The sequence below is a fragment of the Parambassis ranga genome, chromosome 14 (genome assembly GCF_900634625.1).
Source record: "Parambassis ranga chromosome 14, fParRan2.1, whole genome shotgun sequence".
In the NCBI taxonomy this organism is placed as follows: Eukaryota; Metazoa; Chordata; class Actinopteri; family Ambassidae; genus Parambassis; species Parambassis ranga.
The window spans coordinates 7,439,790-7,461,315 of record NC_041034.1 but is presented as its reverse complement, the minus strand read 5'-3'; the positions used below and the strand labels follow the sequence as shown (position 1 = coordinate 7,461,315).

The window sequence follows — 21,526 nt, the reverse complement described above, 5'->3', positions numbered from 1 at the left end:
CAAATTTCTAATGGCTCAATAAAATATCTCTCTATATTCATACTGTTCTCACAATGTCAACATTTCTTTCTTCATAAAAACGTTTTTTTAGATTCCTGTTCCAATGTCTGCTGACACCACACTGAATTCTTTCAGCCTTACAGGTCTATAAAGTGAAGAAGACAATTTATGAAGTAGCAATGTTTATTTGGGGAACAGTATGCATCAAACATGATTGTGAAGGTCTTGTATTCAGACATGACATAACAGTGAGCTTCCAAAAAAAAAAAAAACTATTTTTTAACCAACCCAGACCAGCATGAACACTCAAAACAGAAGCAGCAAAAATCATGATCATTTAATTTGTTTGGGGAAAAAAAAGATCTGGTATAGAGCCAAGAAAAAGTAAAATAAACAGTTAATGAAATTAATTTTGCATTTCCAAACATTATGGATGGATGGATCACGATTCTATGGCCTCACTTTGATGCTATTTTTGGCAACACGAAAATAAGAAAACATTGTTGTAAACTAATTAAATATATTATATATTCCAAAATGCATCATGAAGTGAGGATTTTTTTTTCTCACACTACAGTCCCTGAATGACTTTACTTCACAGTGCATAATCACAATCCCCCCCACCATGGACAACCATACTGCAGAAAACATGTACTGCAAAGTCCTCCATCAATACATTCCTAACACACATACACACCATAACAAATAAGAAAACCCCAAAACATCCTAAAAAAATGCTGCTAACCATTCCATAACATGTGCATGACTGAACACATATGATTAAAAAAATGTTTATGTAAATTATATATATAGCATATATGTGTATATGTCATATTGTCTGTTTGAATGAGGTGTAAGAGTCCATAACAACAAAAAGCGTACAATATGACAGAAACTCAGAGAGCAGGTCAATAATTGAAGTTAATTATTTCCTAAAAGCACCTTGATTTACCAAACTGAGCTTACTCTGTGGTTCCACAATCATCCTGATTATCACACCTTACATTGGAAAGTACATGACCAACTGAGGATTTTTGAGGGACAGGCTCAGTCCTTCAACAACATCGTATTCAAAAAGTTTGCTACAATTTATTGTAAATCACTTCATAACTCAATTTTAACCTTTTTTCCAAAAATCACACACTGTTCTCTCAGAGGCAACGGCTAAAACCATTTTTTGTCCTCCTTGTATACTACAGTCTACATCCTGGCATTGAATGATTTGTAACTAAAGAAAACTCTTTCCTTTGAAAACTATTAAATAAATGTTATTGTGGTACTATGTGCAACCACAAAAAAACTCCTGTTGTAGTGGAGCTGATGCAGGCGCCGTGAGTTACAGATGAAGAGATGGGGGTATGTGAGAGCTAAAGTGCATTCAAATGGAGCACACAGCTGCGAGGCACTGCACTGGCATCAGTCCTCCTCCCCCTCCTCATCGCTCCAGAAGGCATCTTCTTCATCGAGATCTACACCGTGGAAAAGCCTGCAAACAGGGTGGGAAACGCATGTCATCATCGCCATGTTTGTAGGTGACAGTTAATGTTGCTGGCTGACAAGAACAGAAGAAACACTCACTGGTTGTAACAGGGTGAATGGGGGTTGTTAAAGTGGCTGTATGGGTTGACTCTGCTTAGGATGCCCAGGCACAGCCAACAGAAGTATTGTCTACATGAGGTGCAGGTCATCTTGTTACAGCCATCCACTTTCTGGAAAGAAACAAGGTGTTAAAAGAGCAAGGCAATGTATCCATAGTAATTAAGATAACCTGGGACAGTACAGCAAGCGGTGGTGCTCTGATGTACCATATATGAACTTCTGCTGTGGTACCATGGTGTCACCAGCAGAGGGATCCCTACCTGTATATTTGTTCCACAGCGAGGACAGCTTTTGCAGTTCTCATTGAGCCAGTCTCTGCTAAAGGATTCTTCCACTGCTTTCTGGATAACCCTCTTCCCAAAGCGCTGCTCCATGAACTTTTTCCCCTCTTTTGTGGCTGTCAGGTACTCATCTCTTAGGTTACGCAAGTCATCTGCACAAACAGACAACTTGCATTGTTATTTTGATAATTTTTCTTTTTTAACTGCAGATGTATATAAACAAATTGTTACCTGTGGTGATTTTACAGTGGGAGACTCCATGATATCCCAGTTTGCAAAGTGTGCAAAAAGCATACTGGCAAGCTGAACAAATGCCCATGGTTGTGTCTGGCTCTACCATGACAGCAGTGCCGCAGGACTGGCGGGGACAGTAGACCACGTCAGCCATGAGGTCCAAACTGGACTGAAGCAGCAAACGGTCATATCGGGCAAACAGCTCCTCATCCACTAACTGTTTTACCTGAAAAATGAAGGCAACAATAGCAAGAGAGGGCAGAAAAGGGGTTAATTAAATACAAGTAATGATTACATCCAAAGTAATCCACTATACCCACTGTTTACCTGCAATGGTGTGGCTAAAGAGGTACATTTGGGCTCAGGGCAATTAAGGCACTGAACGTTGCCGTCCCGTATTTGGATCTGGAAGTATTCAGTCATGCATTCTTTGCAGTAGACATGTTGGCACTCCTTAAAGCAGAGGCAGTTGGAGCCCAGCTTCTCTACAAAACAGATTCCACAACCAAAAACTTTGCCGTCAAACACCCGCTGCTTCTGCTCCTCATCAAAGTCCAGGAGCTGAGGTAGGAGGTCGGCACGTGGCTCCAACAAAAGCACAGCCCTCGGGTCAAGTTGAGAAGATGACGAAACTTGTTTTTCACACTTGTTCACTTCTCTTTTCTTCTCCTCTGCTTTGTCAGAAAGACCTCCACACTCCACCAGAGCTTTAATAAACAAGCAAACGTGGTAAGAGTCTGTATGTCGCTGATCTAATGTAGCAGCATGATTTAAAAAAAATAACTACAATACTGTACCTGTGGCTGCAGGGTCTGTTTTCCGTCGCTCATTTCCTGCCTTGCTGCCTCCCCTGACAACTTCAAGAGGAGACTGGATGCCTAGAAAGCCCAGAGCCTCCTCTTTCAGAAACTGGATCCACGTGAAAAGAATTACACTGCCCTGGTTTTCTTCCCACAGCTCATCCAGGCGCCGGCACAAAGAGCTCATCTAGTATTAAATAAGATGAATGGTAAGGGCTATACAGAAGCTTCTATTCGAGTCACTTCAGTCTTACCTGTGCTTTGGTCATCCATTTACTGCTGAGCGTGAAGACAGGTGAGGATGATGATGGATAGTCTACAGGAAGCTCAAAATTGATCACCAAAGGAGGCAAGAAGCTGATATCGTATTCCGTTTTCTTATCTCCTGAGACAGAAAAAATAAACATAATTGCAAGACATGGTGATAAATTAAATCTACATCACAGCATCAAAGCTTTTATTGTGAAAAATTAGCCTCACTGACAGCTGTACCTTTGACAACCACTTTGAAATCAGGAGGGAGCTCCAGGCAGAGCTGGATCTCTCCCCCCTGAGCCGACTCCGCTTGGTGGAACTCCTCTTCATCATAAATACTTGCTAGAGCAAGCAGCTCATCCTCCCGGGCTTCCTTGTCCTCCGACATTTATAAACCTGCAATAACATCATGTGTGGCGTGAAATTAATCATTATCAAGCAGGTATAACACACTGGCATTTTTAAGACAAAAACAAAAGTAGCATTGAAACGGTTTACCTTTAACATTTAAACACTAAACACACAGAGTAAAATAATCTGATAGCAACGTGTGCACACACATCAAGCTAACGCAACTTTGCTGACATAACATTAGCTTGCCTTAGCTGACATTAGGCTACACTATGAGCCACCAGTTAGCAAGTTAGCTAGCAAAAGTTACTTCTCTTGTTAGGCGCGGCAGCCAATTTAATGTAAATACGTCCGCCGAATACGACGTGGCGACCTGCCAAACTTTCGCCTAAATGACAGTAGACTGTTCACTGTTGTCAAGCAAACAAGCTAAGTAAACGGGGGGAATCATTCAAGCTAGCTAGCAATGTTGGCTGATGTAAACAGTGGCGACGGCTACTCGACCCTGCTGTAACTTTCCTCTGTGGCAACAACAGTCCATTCCTAGTTTCCCGTATTGCTAAGCAACTATAAAAAGCCACAGAAAATACAAACGAGAGACTAACAATGTGAAAATAACAATACTATGACTCCTGCCCTCTGCTCTGACTTGTTCATATCCATGTCATGACCGCTCTGTACGTGTCACAGCGCAACCCGTAGGCTCCTTGGTGTACTACAGGCTGGCTTGCACTTCCTGCAGAAAATCCACTTAAATTAGAACTTTGTTCAAAAGCTAAATAACAATTTCAGTACTATGATTTTTAATAAGAGTAGGTAATACTTATGCACTTACATATTTTTATTTATTTATATTTCATTTTATCTGATTTATATTTTGTCAAATAAATGGTCATTCTGAGCAGAGGCTTGCTATATCTAATGTTTACATAAATTTAATAACACATTTGAGAAAGCAGAATTTCTAAGATCTTGTTAACAATAATTTTGCATGATCAATCAACCAATCATTCACAATTTAAATTAAATATCTCACCTGGTTAAACATTGATCACAACCAACGAAACAGTACTTCCATTTATTTTATCCCTACTGTGTTGTGTCTCATCAATAAATAATTTCTCACACATGCTTTTTTTTTAAAGATGTATTTTTGCTTTTTTTTACAGTGATGTGGAAACAACAGCTGCACCTTAAAGGTGATTTGTTGGACCAGCATTCAAACTATGAAGTAGAAAAAAAAACAATGCAACGCTACCAAAGAACAGACCATCGCTTTTAAATCAGAAAAGCCAAAATGACAAAGTACTGCATAACAGTAACAGTAACTAGATCTAGTTTGAACATACAAGAACTCAACAAAAAGTTTTACTTCTTTAACCCAATACATCATAATAAATCAGTTACAACTGTATGTAAAGAAACAAATGCACCATTTCTCATGTACAACTTGGAACAATCCATGTTCGCCACTGTATCTATACCTCATTTAAACATTTGCAGTATTTTACATTGTCATTAATCCTGTATGTAACATTCTTCTAAACAGTCATTTCAAATCTAGCATTCTTAGCTTAAATGTGCCCTGCAGATGCTGATATAAACTAACATAACAGCCATCAAAGTAGCACAGAGAAAGCAGTTATCTCACTTGCGACTTTTAGCTAAAAAAGTAGGCCATTCAATATTAATATTCTGCAACATTTCGTATTCAAAATAATCGAGAAATTACATGCCTAAGGAAGGCTAACAAACAGTACTAAACAGAGATGCTGCTGCTGTCTGTGTCTTCACACGAGAAGCTACCGTGTCATCAATAACAATCTCAGAAGGAGGACAGAATTGGGACGAGTAGCAGGATAAACAGAGGTCGCAACTCGAGGGTGGGAGGAGCAGCAATTAGTCAATGTCCATTTCAGGGAGCTTATTCTCTGTCGTTTCCTGCTCCATGCCTGCAGGTGTCGCTTTGTCTGGGTTGCATTGCTGGCTCTCTGTTCCCTCCTGCCCATTGACTGGCCCGTTCTCTGTCTTCTCCTCCTTGGGAGGCTCCACCTTAGGCTTGGGTTTGTAAACCACTGGGTTGCAGGATGAGAAGAGCTCCTGAACAGTAAAAAAAAGTGTTTAAGGCAAGTCTGCATAAATGAAATTTGATGATCTCTGCAACAACTTGTGCATCAACAACAAATGATTATGTCATTAGTACAAACTACAGCCGGTCTGCAGAGCAGCACTGGTGCAAAAAATGTGTTTATGAAGACTCTCCAGGGAAATCTAGGGAACTAGACTCACAGCACAGCACTGGCAAAGGCACTCAGGGGAGTGTGAAAAATCTACAGGAATCCACGCTTTAAGTCCAGTTGCCTTAATTATAAAATGGTGGGTATGCTATCTGTGCAAAGTCAAAGAACATGTCTCTAAATGAGGCTCAAAGTAACTACATAAACATTTTGAAGCATCTGCTGTGTGTATGTGTGTGTGTGCACTCTTGGTACCTTAGCCTTGGCCTGGATCTCTCCAACCTTGACTACTGGGTCCAGGGTGAGGTCCTGATTGTTCTGCTGGTTAATCTTGGTGTTCATCCAGACCATGGCATCATTTACCTGCTTCCCCACCTGAGTCACCTCCAGCTCATCCAGGTGATCATACTGCTCATCCTGTTGGCACAAAAACAACCTGGTCAGCACAGATGATGTGTTACACTTGACCTAAAATAGCACTGATGCAAAGGCCTAACCCACTAAGCATTCACTGGGCTGCATTACCTTTGCCTTGTAAGCTTCAAGAAACTTCAAGTACAACTGGATCTGTCTACCGAACTCCTCAAATGCTCTTGGTCGCTCCTCTGCTTCCACGTATCGCTCGTAAATAGGCTGTCCCATTTTCTGGAAAAAAAGAAGTTATCAGTCCATTATCCAGTGAACAGCCCCTTTGTACTGTATGGAAATAAAAATATAACACAAAACCCTTAAATACACCCCCCAATACATGGGCCTTGGTCCAGTCTTAAACTCCTACCTTCAGTTCAGCCAGTTTGTCAATGTAAACTTGTTTCTGTTGGTCCTCTCCGTCCTCATACAGCCAGTTCTCTGTGTCCTCCAGTTTTAATGAGAAAGAATCACGATCCTACATGATGGACCAAATGCAGGTTTAGTTTTTCCATTATTAAAACATTAGCTGGACTTTAGACTGCACATTCATACTTTGACCTATACTTACAGATTCATTTACGAACTTCTCCAGGACGCCGTGTAGTTTGTCCCTCATGTCGTACACATACTCTTCTACGTTGTTCTTTGCATCGTTTCTCTCCTTCTCCAGCTTGTCCTGCATGATCATCTTACCCTGGAGGAAGTCAAATAAGGATGGATCAAAAATATAGAACACGAGAATATATACTTCATTTTCATATTCTGCTGAACAGAAAATGGAGCCAGGACCCTCACTAACACATGACTTGGCCAAATACTCTGTGTGTGTGTGCCAGACATTCCTGGTGATTTTTAGCGCATTACCTCATTCTCCACAAACACATTTAGTTCGTCACTGGACAGCTGCCAGTCTAAATTGTTCTCTATGGGCAGATCCACTGTCTTAGTTTTCACTTTGGGCTTCTTAGCCTGGGGAGGCTGGTCATTTTTCTTCTCCTGCTTGGCGTCTTCTGGCGATGTCTGAAAAAGGAGATACAAAAAGCTATTAGTGCACTTAATATACCACACCAAGTGTTTACCATATGCTTTTAAGTAAAGAGAAACAGGTGTGAATATATCAAGAATAAATACTTAAAATCTTGTTATCATAAAGAAGTCCTGTGTGACATCAGTTTCAGTCATTTTTCACAGGCTTGTCCTATCAAACATCCATCATGGTTCAGATATATCACACAAATAACATAAAGAAAATACTGAAGTGTGGATGAGAAAGATTCAGATTTCTAGACCTTGGGAGTGAGGACAGAGCTGTCGCTCTCTGAAATCCCGGCATACTTTTTTTCTTCCAATTCCATGTCCTAACAAAGTTTTGTGTGTGTGAGAGTAAGTGAGAGAAAATATGAACCAATGTGCTTTTTATATGTTCCATAAAATGTTGGTAATCTTGCAGTGGATCCACTGGTCACCTAGTGCTGGGCGATATGGCTGAAAATGATATTAAATAACATTCCCATTTCCATATCAGACCAATGCAGTATCGATCTGCCCTGATAACATGGGCAGAATGTTATGTACTGTATGTTTATGTCAGTCTGTTTGTGGAAAGAATTGCAACTCTTGACTTGAGTGGGCTCTGTTTACTTAATACTGTTTGTCCTTCTATTCAATCATACCTACAGCTTTATTGGGAAAATTAGCATTTTTTTCCCCACCACACTTTACAGCTCTCTGGAGCTATGAATTTTATCTATATAGCTAAACCTCCTTATTAGCTCACTGTGTCTACAGCCTCATCGCCCAGCATAAGGTTACCTCCATTTCTTCGGCTTCTGATTTCTTGTCTTCGTTTTCCCCAGCCTGTTGTTTTTGATCCTCCTGGTCCACCTGCATTTTGCTCTGACAAACGGTAACAAAAAAAAGGATATACATATATTAAGACTAACACATATCCCTCTGGCTGTTTTTTATTTCAACAGCAGAGTTCCCAGGAGAAACCAAACATGACGCAGAACCAGAAGATTTTTCAAGATTTAGTCTAAGCTCTTCTTCTGTTAGCACTTTACCATTGTAAATAAACATTTCCATTATTGTGACTTGTTGTCAATTACTGTTTACTTCTCTGTCCTTACCACTCCCTACCCTGTGCGCGTCCATGTTTACTTCTGGTGCGAGTTGTGTGTATGTTAAAGCATCTTCCCACACACTTTTACTAATTTTTGGGTGGTTGCTTCTGATTTTCTCCAAATTCTACAGTGATGACATGACTGCCAAGGTGGGGATGTGCATACCATCACCAGAAAACACACTGCATACTATTGGCCACTCACTCACTCCAATTAATTAGTGTCTTAAACCCATGTGTAAGTACAAAAAATACAAACCTCATCTTCCTTTGCCATCTGCTCTGTCTCCATTGGCTCCTCTCCTTCAGCCGTTTTTATGAGTTCTACTAGCGACGCGCTTGATACACTGAACACGCCATGAACATTAACCCGAACTTTCACCTTGACCTTGGCACACTCTCCTGATGCCTGAGGGACCACATTCTGGATCAAGAACTTGCCTGTAAAGCAGAGGAAAGGTTTCAGAGGTTACCACCAGTGAGATTTCAGTATATTAATGCATACTAATAAACAAGAAAACATGTGGCAATTGACCACTGAAAGTGCATTTAAAATGAGTATGTTTCATCAATCATCAACATAACACGAGAGGAGGCTGTAAAAATGCTTAAAGGTTAGCACCAAGTAGCTGCAAACAATCAAAACAACACGCTGACAAATATAACATGCAGTACAAGTTACACATTAACTATAGCTGACACATACATAGACCAAACGATAGTCCATCTGTTGACACTCAACAAGCTCAGTATACATACATATCTGCTGATAATGCAACTTATAATCTCCCAGTTTTGTAGTGTCAACAGCTACATTTTCAAAATGAAATCTTACAATTAAAGTAGTTAAGACAAGATTTTGAGCATTAATTTATCAGTTTTAACTGTAGACATTTTTGGGTAAGCACAGCTTTTTAGGTGTATATTCTATAACCACTGAATTCTTACTGAAGCTATTGTACCTATAGAGGCTTTAGGGTATGGTAGCTCCTTTGGATTGTTGTAGTAAGCTTCAAGGGTGAAGGGCTCTTTCCTGTAGAAGGTCAGGACTTTTGAGAACGGAGCTGCATGGTTCTTTGGAAAAACTTCACAATCGCTGTAAAAACATACAAATCAATGAGACAGAGTTTTGTAGGCATTAGTAGCAATGTGAATCTCAAAGGTCATTTTTGGTTTCCATGAGGCATGCTGGCTTACAGTCCCTAAATGGCATGCAGCAGACGACAGAAACTTTTTTGCACTGTTTGCACACTAGGTTGCCACCCACTCAAACAATTACACACACACACACCAATCTGCTATTTGGCAACCATTTTTAAAAACACATTCAAAGTCTTTTTCAGCACTTTCATGGAGAATTCATAGTTCAGGATTTTTAAATTAAACAGTAAAACATGACCCTTGTAGGGTATAAAGTGATGATGTATATGAGCAGGCATTGAAAATATTTTTACATTACATAACTCAACACAAAAGGTCTGTCTGTACATTAACAGCCACAAGGACAAATTCTCTCAATAAGATCCAAGCATACAAGATATTAAGCTTCACTTCCTCACAGCTGACACGCTTGCGGATCATACCTCTGTCCTTCCTCTGCAGCTGAATGCCATTTCAGTGAGATGGAGTATGGGACAACATCTGTGATGGAGAATTCTCTGACTTTGAAAGCTGGTGACAAAATAGCACACTGAAGACAAAAATACAAAACAAATTAACAAAGCTATTCAATTTCCAATCACATGATAAACAAGGATTTAATTTATGGAGCTATAAAAAAAAAGACTGTAAATTGCTATATTCCTATGCAGGATGCTATAAAAAACAAAAAACTTGCTGCTGCGTTTAAAAGCAAAGACAGTGTGTCATGTTCCTCCTACTCAACAATCACAACTGCCAGTATGTGAGTCTGCAATGTGAGTCACTGACAGAACCAAAAATGCTGGCCATGATGGGCAAACATTACCTGCAGAGCACAGCCCCTGGCCACGGCCTCGTCGGCATTCAGGGTGGTGCTTAACTCTTTGCCGAAGAATTTGCTGATGCGCTCTTTAATGGCTGGTATCCTGGAGGCACCGCCCACAATCTCCACTGCATAGACATCTTCCTTTTTCAGCTCTGGAAACGGTAAGCAGGAGACAGGGATGAAACAAAACAGGCTTGTTAAGTTTGCAGAGTCACAGCATCATTTTCCAAAACACAAAAACAGTGTCAAAGTGTTTCATTTGTAGTTAAGTACAGACAGTCTTAAGACTTAGCTCATGTGTATATTCTAACCTGAACTCTTTTAAAGTTCACACTGAACTTATGGTTGGTCAAATGGTCAAAAAGGAAGTAAGGAATGATTACAGGAAGGATTATATGCTGCCAGTTTCCGGATGTCAGAGTTATCTGAGCAAAGAACATGGCTGTCAATGTGAGTGCGCACGTGCTTATGGGGATTGTCCGGCTGTTATTAAAGTCACATGTACTTACTTGCTTGTTCCATGACGCTTCGCAGGGGACCCTCTACTTTGGCCAACAATCCTGCACACATCTCTTCAAACTGACCTCTGGGGACACATGGTTATAAATTATTAATAGATGCAACCTAACACACACACACACTTTTGAAATCTACACATGTAGAGAGAAACAGCACGATACTAGCAGACAAGTTAATGACAGAATTTATTTCTTCTATGCCTGTTTAAGAGAAATAACTTTGCCTCTCACCTGTTGAGGTGACTGGAAACATCAATGTCATTCATGAAGCACTCAATGTTGAGAGGCAGGTCAGAAGAGTTAGCACTCATCAGCTTCTTCAGCTTCTCACACTCTTGGTAGAGCCGCACCAGTGCCCGAGGCTTCGACTTGACGTCCAGCTTGTACTTCTTCCCAAACTCCTCACAGAAGTGGTCGACCAGGATGTCATCGAAGTCCTTTCCGCCAAGCTCCGAATCAAAAGCTGTAGCCAGAATCTGGCAGCACATTTTTATTATTATTATTATTATTATTATTATGTAATGGATGTTTTCTTTTGAATTATAACATTACTAAAACCAGTAAGGCAGAAAACATAGTATTAAAAGAATCCAGTCTAAAACAATTAAAATATTTCCTGTGACTTCAGCTACATAATCATAACCACATGATAACAAATCACTGATGGTCAGTGTTCAACCCTGTTTGTGAACACTCCGATAAATCTACAACAGAACACCCCCCACTTTTTTTCTTCTAAATAGCCACAAATTATTCATTGCTCACCTTGAGCTTTCCTTTGTTGAAGGCACAAACTGACACCTGGTAACCGGAGTGGCCCAGGTCCACAAACACCACTATTCTGGGCTTTTCTTCTGGAGCTGGCAAGTCTTGCTTGTAGATACCGTACGCCAGAGTCACTGCAACAAACAGGCTTGTGTTAGTGCTTGCTTATCATATATTGGTATCGCGAATTATTGTGCTGTATGTAACCTAATTCTGTTCTGTCAAAAGTCATGACCAAGCTTTATTCCTGTATATGTATTTCATTCACTGTGTCTGATCGTTACAAAAAAGAGTTTTACTGTGTTTCTGAAATTCTGTTATAGTCCCACTGTGACAGTAGAAATGTCTATTTTCAGCTATAGCATGACTCGAGGCATGGATGGTTTGTGACAATACATAGCTCGAGGCAGCTATACAAAGGGTTAAAAAAAATGACATACTCAACACAAAGTACCACATTAATGTTATTTCACAGCACAATGTTATAACTGGTTTATATATGGCTTAAAAAGACCAATATGATGCAATTGCTGCCTGTGCTACATAGAGTTCACTGTGTTTCTACACACCTGCTGTGGTCTCATTCATTAGTCGTAGACAGTTGAGTCCTGCAATCTGAGCTGCATCCATGACAGACCTCCTCTCTGCATCAGTGAAATAGCTTGGGACCTAGGAGAGAAGTATACCATACATTACTGAATGTCAGAGATAACAAGGACACTGACAGCCTCAGAGGCAGGCTTTGTGTCTAAAAATTAAATGCTGAAAAAAATGTATAGACAGTAAAAATGTCAGCATGCTAAGAAGCATCCAAGCAAAGGCCAAACATCATATCCTTCATTTCTTCTATGTGAAGGATCAATGTGGACACTAATAATGCATGAATCGTTGGCCTTACAACAACATGTCTGGATAATGTTACCATGTTAGTAACTCTGGGTGCCAAACAAAACAACTCCTTGTGGAGAAGCTTGACAACTAAAATTAGCTAACGTACACAGTAATAATAATAACATGTGATCCATCTCCAGGCCTGATGTAAACTACAAATTTAGAGCCCAGAGAATGTAACGGTCTCTCTGTGTGAGATCTATAACATTACATAACAGATGCTGTTGGTAATTTCATACACTGAGCTGTAGAAACACACACTTCCCACTCTTTACCAATAAGGTGCAAGGGAGGAAATAAAGCTTTCAGACAAGACATCTGGTGAAGAGCTCGGAGCTCAAAATGTCACATGAACAGGTGGTGATACATATATACACCTTGGAAGCAGCCTTCATCTGGCATTTTGCTTTTACCCCCAACTGCGTGAAAATGCAAGAGGATGACATTAAGAGATGTAAATGCAATTTTATATTGAAAAACAGAAACCATAAGAACAGTTTTAGGGTGAACCAGGGGTCTCATCAGTGCAATCTTTAACTAGACTGAGTAAAGGGGAGCAAATTAACACCTCCTTAGACTTTTACAGCCAAACAGAGGTGATATGGTGCCACAAACAAACCTAAAAACATTCAGATGGAACTGATAAGCTAAGAGGAAAACATGAAGATACATAGATTTTTAGACTGTCATGGCTTGTGTGCAGGAATGCTTACAGAGATGACACAGTCGGCCACTGATTTCTTCATTGCACTTTCAGCAGTCTCCTTCAGTTTGGTCAGCAGCATGGCAGTGACCTGCTCAATGCTGAAAACCTTCTCTTCCTCCATGTACATCACCTAGAATCAGAGAATCAAGAAGATGATTAGCATATAATCAAGAAGATGAAGATCTTTTCATTAGTAATAAATGTTTTAAGAGAGGTAGTGCTCATAAAACAAGAAACCTGAATTGACCTTTTTTACCAAAGAAAATATGCAAATGTAACAAACATGCAAATAAGTAAACTGAACAGATTGATCCAATCTCATTTGATTTGACATTTCTTTAAGTCTTATTTATCCCAGACTTGCATTAATCATCTCTGCAGGGACACAGCAACATGCTGGGGTGTGCATGTCTCATTTACATACTACATTTACATGCAAGAAATTTCAGGTATGTTTTGACACCAGTTATCCAATGGCACCTGAAGTTAGCATAGTTTCATAGTCAGACTAAAAGACAAGGCTAAAATGCAGAGAATGAGGAAATAAACAGGTATTTCTTGTTGTATCTACCCTTTTATCATAGCAGGCGAGAGTAAAAGAGGACTCCTTCTTAGCTTTGCTGTTAAATGTCTCTTTTTGTTTTAGATTGGCCTGTTTCTGCATCACATACTGTGGGTAAAATGAGAGCAGGACACTACTTTTTAAGAACAATATAATAAAGTATGATCTTACTTTTATACCGGTGAATCCAGCGGGCATCTGTGCCAGGTCATACACCAGTTTAGTCTTGACTGACTGGACATAGGCGTCTGAGAACGCCCTGCCATGGAATCGCTTGAAGCCCTGCACCGTGTTTTTACAGTTGGTCACAACCTGGACATGATTAGGGAGGCAAAAGAAAAGAATATCAGAGAAAGATGAGTTGCATTAACCATAATGATAAATGATGAGGAAGATGTAAAGGTGGCTGAATTGATTTTTACCTGGCTCTTTGCAGCAGCACCAATAGATCGATTCCGTGGTCCAAATGATACAAATGACCTGGAAAACACAAAGGCTAAATGTTAAGGTGCAGTAATAACATGCATTTACACGGTTTGATACTATTCATCTATTTATATACATACACCCAATATCAAGACAGAATTTCGTGCCAGTGAAGTTACTACATGATGTCATCTCATGCCTACACATGACATAACGTTTCAGAGCCCAACCCACATAAAATAAGCCTACAGTCACAATTCAAACAACTTGTTTCAGGATTGATTTCCATTTTTTTTTTTAAACACAAAATAAATCCTCAAATTTTTCTAAAGCCCCCTGTAGAAACTTGAGGCTACACACAGAGCCTGACTGAGACTCGTCTCTCACAGTACTTCACCGTCTGAAGAGGACTCATCAACCCACTTGTGGGTTGTCATCTCAACATGTCATCATCATTCCCATCAAACACAGATGCAGCACAGAGCTACAGTTACTATCAACACAATGTAGTTGGTGATGTCTAAAGAGGGGACAACACTACATGTTTCAGAGGAGACGAGCTCAGTGGACACAGGGACAGCAGGAAGTTGTATATTTAAAGGTTTCCACAGGTCAATGTAAGGTCTCGTCACACATGATAATGTTCAAAATATATATGTAACTGCTCTACACTGTGTATAAAGAAGCGAAAAGTGTTCAGACAATTTAATAATAATAATTTAAACGTAATAAATGAATACAAAAAAGTATGATAAAATATTGGTAAAGTACCTAATAACATCTCTTTCACTGGGTAGTTTATGGAACTACTTTATTCAAATTATGAGTTGTCAGCAAGTTCATGTTATTTAAATGCTGCCAAATTACTGCTTAAAAACTAATCACATAAATACAATTACCACTACAACTGCTGGTACAAAGTGTACTGTGTCACCTAAACGGAAATAAAATAAAAACAAACTCCACTTGTGGACATAAATACTTAAGAGTTAATGTAAACAATACTCTATATATCTTCAAGACTATAGACTGGCGCTGATGTTTTGCTAGAATATTCTAACAAGAGTTAGGCTGCTGTCGTCATCGTACGGAACATAACAGGAGACGCTCACTTCGCCACACGGGGTACAACGGCTGGCCGGAGCTTACGTCTTCAAGAGCGATACTACTGTATTTAGAACCCCGGAGGGACACACAGACCGACGTGTGTGTCCACCGGGCGTCTGAAAGTTCATATCCCAACCAGTCCTGTTAACCGGGAGCTTAGCTAACGAGCTAGCTCACAAGTAGCTCTCTGATTGGTGGATTGACGATGTGTACAAGTTATATTTCATTCTAGAAGGTTCTGTGAATATAACAACAAGCGCTTACAATCATACTACAATTCACCGACAAACTCATACCATAAAAGATAATTTAAATATCCATCACAGCGTATAAGTACACAAGTTAAGCCAATGGTTGCTAGTCAGTTAAGCTGCATTCACGTGCATCGCCGTGACAACAGTGGGGCAACAATTGTTATGATAAATGATATATCTCTCCTTCTGCTGCTCTTCCTACTAGAACTCCAATAAACAACACAACATGAGAGTTTTGGTTACTTACGGTGTACATCTGTCACTGTACTCGTTAGCGACTGTCTCGATTCCTCCGGCTCGGGCTACAGCTACATAGCAGCTTTGAAAGCCCAAGTCAAATCCCACCACTGACATCTTTAGCGATACGTCTGTCTTCTTCTGGCTTTAGCGTTGTCTGCAGCACGATTTGGGTAAACAGAGGAAAAGTATAGCTACAGATTTAAAATGATATAAAACTCAAGCGAAGTTACTATGTTAGGTACAGCTACTTGTGGTCATAATCCACATCAATGACTGACTATTGCCGGTGTCTATGATCTGTGCTGGCAGGCTGCAGTAGCAAGGTGGTGTTACTGACTTCTCGCCGTCTTGCTGTGACTTATCGCGATATTTCCACAGTTCTAGAGCTCTCTGGACTTTTCTATGACCATGTGGAGGCCTGTTCTCCAGTAATCTAGGTTTTTGTGGAAATGTTGTGATGTTTAGTTTTTTTTATGAAATAAAAACAAACATAGAAAGTAATCAATAATTTAACGATGGCTGGGTAAGGGATAATCCATGTTTTTTATGCATAAGGATGACGAAATCACAATTTTTAAACTTACCACGCTTTAAGTGAGTGAGCGATTCACACATTTAACTTGATCTTTTTACAATATAGCATAATTTAAGAGTAGGATTTTGTAATTTTATAAAAAAATATACTGAACGCTTAAAACAATACAGACATGCAATGAAAAATATTATAAAAGTAAAACAAATGTTATAAATTGTGTGTAATACAATCTAGTCTATACATTACATACAAGTAACTTATAATTGTCAAATTAAACTGAATAACTATGAGTCCAAAGAAATGAGACCAAAGAAATCCATAAAATCAAACAGTCAAACAAACAATAAAACAATATAACTTAAAATGAGCTAAAAGTTCTTACAGACCTGTGCATAAAATAAATAAATAAAAACATTCATAAAATCTAATGAGTTAAAACCACATAATAAGATAATAAAAACATAGATAGGCTAGAGCTAAATGGTTAAGAATGTATCGTAATTAAGTAAAAGCCAAGGTAAAAAGGTAGGTCTTAAGTTTGCTTTTAAAATGCCCACACTAGCTGCTGCCCTCAGGTCCTCAGGCAGGCTGTTCCACAGACGAAGGCCATAGAAAGAAAACAATGACTCACCATGCGTTTTTGATTGTACTTTTGGAATAGTTAAAAGGCCAGTGCCAGAGGACCTGAGGGGTCTAGAGGGTTCATATGTTAAAAGCAAATCAGATAAATAAGATGGGCTAAGACCATAAAGAGATTTATAAACTAGTAAAATTATCTTAAAATCAATTCTGAAACTGACAGGAAGCCAATGCAGAGACTTTAAAATTAGTGTGATGTGTGCTCTCTTTCTGGTCTTTGTTAGCAGGCGTGCAGCCAAGTTTTGCAGTAACTGTAGAAGGTTTAGATTGTTCATAATTCTTTTCACAAATTAAAAGTTAATAAATAAATAAAAACTTTTCCTTGTAACCCTTGCATTTTGTTAACTATAGTATGGTTAAACATGTTATACTGGAGGAGAGCATATTTAACATAAATTGAGCACACTATAAGCTCAGCATTTCCATGAATGTGTTGAACTGTGGAACAATACATAGAGAAAAAATATACAAATACGAAAGTCTATTAGTCGCAATAAAAGCTAAACGAGCTGTATTTTATTTTTAATAATTAAATTAGATTAAATATAGAAAAAATAAATTTTATTTAAAAATACAACCAAATATCACCGTTCAATAATTATTTTTCTTTTAGAAAATAAATAGGTGCCATAGACCATCCTGAACCATAGGGGCGCATTTGCCGGAAATTCGCCCTCAAACGACACCAACGATGAAGAAAAAGTAAACTGCAACATGGCGACTCCCATGCATAGAATAATAGCAAGGAGGCAAGCGTAAGTATAATTTAGCTAACTAAATACAACGAAGTCGTTTATTCTGTGTACGATATTAGAGCAGTCTATTAAACACAAATAACAGCCAGCTCGTCGCTCTTCGTGTTAAACAGATGAGGTGAATTACGTACGTTGCCGGGCTAAACGGTAGCACGAATGCGCCGTTGCCTTCCTGTACAATGCATAGTTATTAGGGTATCTATCCGTACCACTGTTTCGCTGCTCAATCTTTTGGTTTCCAGTTGAAGCCGAGATGTTCCCAGCACCTTTTGATTCTGTGTATGATCATTTAAATGTCTAAATGTTAAACGGTCAAAGAAAGCTAGAGTATGTTTTCCACTAAACATTAATATCGGAAAAAATTCACAATAGGCCAGCATGGAGGAGCTGGATGTATGAGGCCAGAGCTATTAAATAGATCCAAAATGGTAAACACAGGAGGAAAACAGCTTCGTTATTCAATTCGTATTCCAAATAGAGATGCATTATAGAACAATAAAGGTGATATTTACACATAAACATCTGCTTTAAAATCCTGCTTGATTACTCTACTGGTGGAAAACCCCACCAAATGATTCCATATTTCAGAGAGAAATTGTAATCAATTCTGAAAAATAAGAAAAAACTGAACCTTTGCATAAAACCTTGCGGATAGTTTTGTATTTATCTGAGTATTTAATAGGATTCTTGATTTGTTTTTTTTTTCTCTCAGTCAGAGAAAATGCATATAAATTCATTAAATCAAATATTTTAGGAGCCAAATCTCCTAACCTGCTGGAAAATATCGACCCTCCTTTTTTGGACTTATGAGAAGTGCTTAGGTGCTTTCTATTATAGGACTTTACAGCACAAAAGAAAACTTTATATAAGCTTCTCTTAACTCTAATGGAGCTGTTTCAGTTACTAGTTTCAGAGCAAGCATAACTAAGGGAAGCGCAGACAGCCATTGGGAGGAATTCACTGAGTGTAGAATGATTATTTAATTAATAAACAGCAGCAGTGGTTAATTAATACTCATTTGACAGCAAAGAGTTGTGCAACAGCACAGCAGTGTTGATGATTTAATGATTTGGTCATCTGTTGTGCATACAGGGAGGCAAACAAACAGCATGTGCGTTGCCAGAAGTGTTTGGAGATGGGACACTGGACCTATGAGTGCACAGGAAAACGGAAATATGTGCACAGACCATCAAGAACAGTAGACCTGAAAAAGAAACTCAAGGAGAATCAAAACAAAGTGGTCAGCATCGCTGGGTAAGGTGTCTGCATTGATACATGCCTAGTGATAGTGTGTGATGCTCTGTATTTAAATATTATTCTAGCATAAGTTCTTCATGTATTGTATCCCGTTTCATATACACCTCAGTATTACAAAGGGATTTATGCATTTTCTACTTGGCCAAAATTTTCTTCTACAGCCAGGTCCTTTCTTTTCTCTTTGGACACTGTGGCTCAGTTATCATAGGGACACAACCTTCCGAATGCCAGTGTTCACACTTCTTTTTGGCTCTCTAGTTATCTGTTCTGCTAAACGGTCTGGACTGAAATGGGCCACCAGACTGAGACAATTTTCATGGTTGTCTTGGTCAGTCAGGGAGTTGGACTCACTAAAAGAACTAAGATGTGGTGTTGTGTAAGATGCTATGTTTTTTTTTGTATTACCAAGGGTCAGGGCTTTGGCTGCCTCTTGAGTAATGAATCTACTATTTCAACAGCTGTGATTGGAGAACTAATTGATAATTCTCTGTTTTAACTGGAATTGAGAATGTGCCATGTTCAGTGTTTTTATTTCTCTTTACAGACCAGTATCAGAAGGCTCCAGTGAAAAGAAAGTGAAAAAGAAGTGAGTCAATATTACAACACATTTTTATGTATTTGATGTATTACCCACTTTTTATCTTCATATGATTCAACTATATATGTAATGCATATCACCTATGTATCTGTTTAATGTAGGAGTACAGGCTTGTTAATCGGGCCAGGTGGCTACTTCCTATTGTAATTTGTTTGGTTTACATATTGTCACACAAAGTTTTGATAAAGCCTGCATGTGAGTTGCTGGAGTCACATGAGATTCAGGTGAAAATCTGCATATCAGGAATGTACGGTGATCAACACTTTAATGTTGATGATCTTTTTCACAGCCTCATTGAACCAAGCCGTTGTGTCTAATATATTTCTGAAACCATAGTCTGTCTGAATCTTGTAAACAGAAATGTGATGCAACAGTACCATCTAGTGGAGGGTGTTGTTCACTGAAAGAAAGTGAACAACACCCTCCACTGTTTGGAAAACCTCCAGTTGTGTCAGATCAGTGCTACTCTCAAGAACTTCTAAAAATCATAATGCACTTTTTGGAGATGCTAATGTTAATAAGTTTTTAATTGATAGAAAAGGTGCTAGGTTTATTGATCATTTTCATTGGTGAATATTATACACACATCTGACTGTTTGATGTGTGAGCAACATACACATTAAAAAGCTCAGGTGTTACTAATAACATCTTATATGGCTCTGAATTTAAAGTCTCTGAAACTGAAGAAGGTAATTCTATCACTGTTTTTTTATCTACACCTGTGGATTCCTCCTGAGACATGTCAGAATGTCTGGTACTACATAAACCCTGTATCCTCTGTTTTTTCTTTATTATTCCCAGATGAATGTTCTGTTGTTGTTTTTCACAGGAGATATATAATTATTTATAGCTATTTAATTGTGAGAATATCAACCAACAAAATTAAATATTGTTTATCTTTATGAAATCAGCATTGATTATAACCAGAACAGAAAACAAAACAAATGCCAGTGCGGTTTAAGAGGAATCACACCTCATCAGTCACTACAGCCATTATAGCACCTCAATGTCTGTACCAGGTTTCAGATAAGGCCAAAAAAAAACACTGTAGCCTATACACTGTTGGGTTTTGTGTGATCTTGTTTTCCCTTTGTGCTCTGAAACTTGCTCTCAGGGCTAAAGACTCCAGTGACAGCAGCAGTGATTCAGAAGGCTCCTCCAGTGACTCATCTTCAGACAGCAGTGACTCTTCTAGCTCCTCTTCAGATGACAGCGACAGCAGCAGTGACAGCGATGATGACAGCTCTTCCTCATCTTCCTCTTCCTCCTCCTCCTCCTCGTCCTCAGATAGCTCAGACTCAGGAAGCAGCAGCGACTCAGATCAAGGACCTCCAAAGAAGAAGAAAAAGAAGAAATAAGTGGGTTCCTTGTTTGGTTGGGTTTGAGTGTTTTTCCTTAAACCCAGCACAGGTTGAATGGTTTTGACAGTTGTTAATAAAGTAGAATAAGAGGTGGACAAAAGTTTATTTTGAGTTGCCCATTGTGTTCTATTTTCTGTCTTCAAAACTGGTTACTTCTACTAGTCTGATTTTTTTTTAACTTTGTAGATGTACTGAGGACATGAACATTGGAGAATGTGATTATTTGTGTTGCAATTTTGTACTTAAATATATTTTTAGTCAGACTTAACCTGTACAGCTCTCAGACTTTGTAAAGCAACACCTTATCCAGAAATGAAAATAAATGTAATGCTCAACGTAACCAGAATAAAAGTTAGGTTTTGCTAAATTTGAAATTCAAAGTTAGAAAGTCTTGTTGCTATAAAATTGCATTTGCTTGTGTGACTGGAAAATAAACTTGTTCTTTGTTATTAAAGGTTTTGGATTTTGTTGTTGGAAAAGTTTGCTTGAGTAGAAGACATAAGAGCTCAAAATACAATATAAATATTATGTAAAAACAGCTGCTCCCTTCCAGGTTGCTTTAAATGTAACTCACAATGTTTCTATTGTAATTTAATGCTGTGGTTGTATATTTAAAAATAGTTAGGGCATCAAAGCACAGGAGAAATGAAACACTC

At 38.8% G+C, this 21,526-nt stretch overlaps 3 protein-coding genes across 7 annotated transcripts; 1 reads left to right on the top strand and 2 right to left on the bottom strand.

Moving 5' to 3' along the window:
- Positions 1-165: 165 nt before the first annotated feature.
- On the bottom strand, positions 166-4,215 carry rnf14 (ring finger protein 14). 4 transcript variants are annotated; one of them, XM_028422314.1, is made up of 9 exons: positions 3,668-4,215; positions 3,407-3,565; positions 3,169-3,299; positions 2,912-3,101; positions 2,442-2,821; positions 2,112-2,340; positions 1,860-2,032; positions 1,579-1,709; positions 166-1,486 (listed from the first exon to the last, which is right to left on the bottom strand). In XM_028422314.1, the coding sequence occupies exons 2-9, from the start codon at positions 3,555-3,557 to the stop codon at positions 1,417-1,419; spliced, it is 1,455 nt and encodes a 484-aa protein (XP_028278115.1). In that variant the 5' UTR covers positions 3,558-3,565; positions 3,668-4,215; the 3' UTR covers positions 166-1,416. The 4 variants fall into 4 exon arrangements, with proteins under 4 accessions (XP_028278115.1, XP_028278117.1, XP_028278119.1 ...); XM_028422316.1 differs by having other exon boundaries at positions 4,040-4,215; XM_028422318.1 differs by having other exon boundaries at positions 4,157-4,203.
- Positions 4,216-4,630: 415 nt separating this feature from the next.
- Positions 4,631-16,052, bottom strand: hspa4a (heat shock protein 4a). 2 transcript variants are annotated; one of them, XM_028421081.1, is made up of 19 exons: positions 15,733-16,051; positions 14,121-14,178; positions 13,870-14,010; positions 13,144-13,266; positions 12,109-12,208; positions 11,540-11,673; positions 11,006-11,250; positions 10,766-10,842; positions 10,257-10,408; positions 9,874-9,980; positions 9,253-9,386; positions 8,550-8,731; positions 7,981-8,064; positions 7,033-7,188; positions 6,737-6,862; positions 6,536-6,643; positions 6,283-6,402; positions 6,013-6,174; positions 4,637-5,620 (listed from the first exon to the last, which is right to left on the bottom strand). In XM_028421081.1, the coding sequence occupies exons 1-19, from the start codon at positions 15,837-15,839 to the stop codon at positions 5,420-5,422; spliced, it is 2,517 nt and encodes an 838-aa protein (XP_028276882.1). In that variant the 5' UTR covers positions 15,840-16,051; the 3' UTR covers positions 4,637-5,419. The 2 variants fall into 2 exon arrangements, with proteins under 2 accessions (XP_028276883.1, XP_028276882.1); XM_028421082.1 differs by lacking the exon at positions 7,981-8,064 and having other exon boundaries at positions 4,631-5,620; positions 15,733-16,052.
- A 1,509-nt stretch (positions 16,053-17,561) lies between these two features.
- On the top strand, positions 17,562-21,324 carry zcchc10 (zinc finger, CCHC domain containing 10). Its single transcript, XM_028421083.1, has 4 exons — positions 17,562-17,654; positions 18,747-18,908; positions 19,456-19,497; positions 20,624-21,324. Exons 1-4 carry the CDS (start codon positions 17,614-17,616, stop codon positions 20,865-20,867), a joined length of 489 nt encoding a protein of 162 aa, XP_028276884.1. The 5' UTR covers positions 17,562-17,613; the 3' UTR covers positions 20,868-21,324.
- Positions 21,325-21,526: the final 202 nt, after the last annotated feature.

Excerpts from the sequence above, each read along its gene's own strand:
- rnf14 (XM_028422314.1), bottom strand. The coding sequence starts at position 3,557 with ATGTCGGAGGACAAGGAAGCCCGGGAGGATGAGCTGCTTGCTCTAGCA. Across the intron at positions 2,341-2,441 it reads CTTTAGCCACACCATTGCAG|GTAAAACAGTTAGTGGATGA; the intron begins GTAAACAGTGGG and ends TTCATTTTTCAG. Across the intron at positions 1,487-1,578 it reads CATTCACCCTGTTACAACCA|GCTTTTCCACGGTGTAGATC; the intron begins GTGAGTGTTTCT and ends CCCTGTTTGCAG.
- hspa4a (XM_028421081.1), bottom strand. The coding sequence starts at position 15,839 with ATGTCAGTGGTGGGATTTGACTTGGGCTTTCAAAGCTGCTATGTAGCT. Across the intron at positions 14,179-15,732 it reads TACAGTGACAGATGTACACC|GTCATTTGTATCATTTGGAC; the intron begins GTAAGTAACCAA and ends TGTGTTTTCCAG. Across the intron at positions 5,621-6,012 it reads AGATCCAGGCCAAGGCTAAG|GAGCTCTTCTCATCCTGCAA; the intron begins GTACCAAGAGTG and ends TTTACTGTTCAG.
- zcchc10 (XM_028421083.1), top strand. The coding sequence starts at position 17,614 with ATGGCGACTCCCATGCATAGAATAATAGCAAGGAGGCAAGC. Across the intron at positions 17,655-18,746 it reads ATAATAGCAAGGAGGCAAGC|GGAGGCAAACAAACAGCATG; the intron begins GTAAGTATAATT and ends TTGTGCATACAG. Across the intron at positions 19,498-20,623 it reads GAAAAGAAAGTGAAAAAGAA|GGCTAAAGACTCCAGTGACA; the intron begins GTGAGTCAATAT and ends ACTTGCTCTCAG.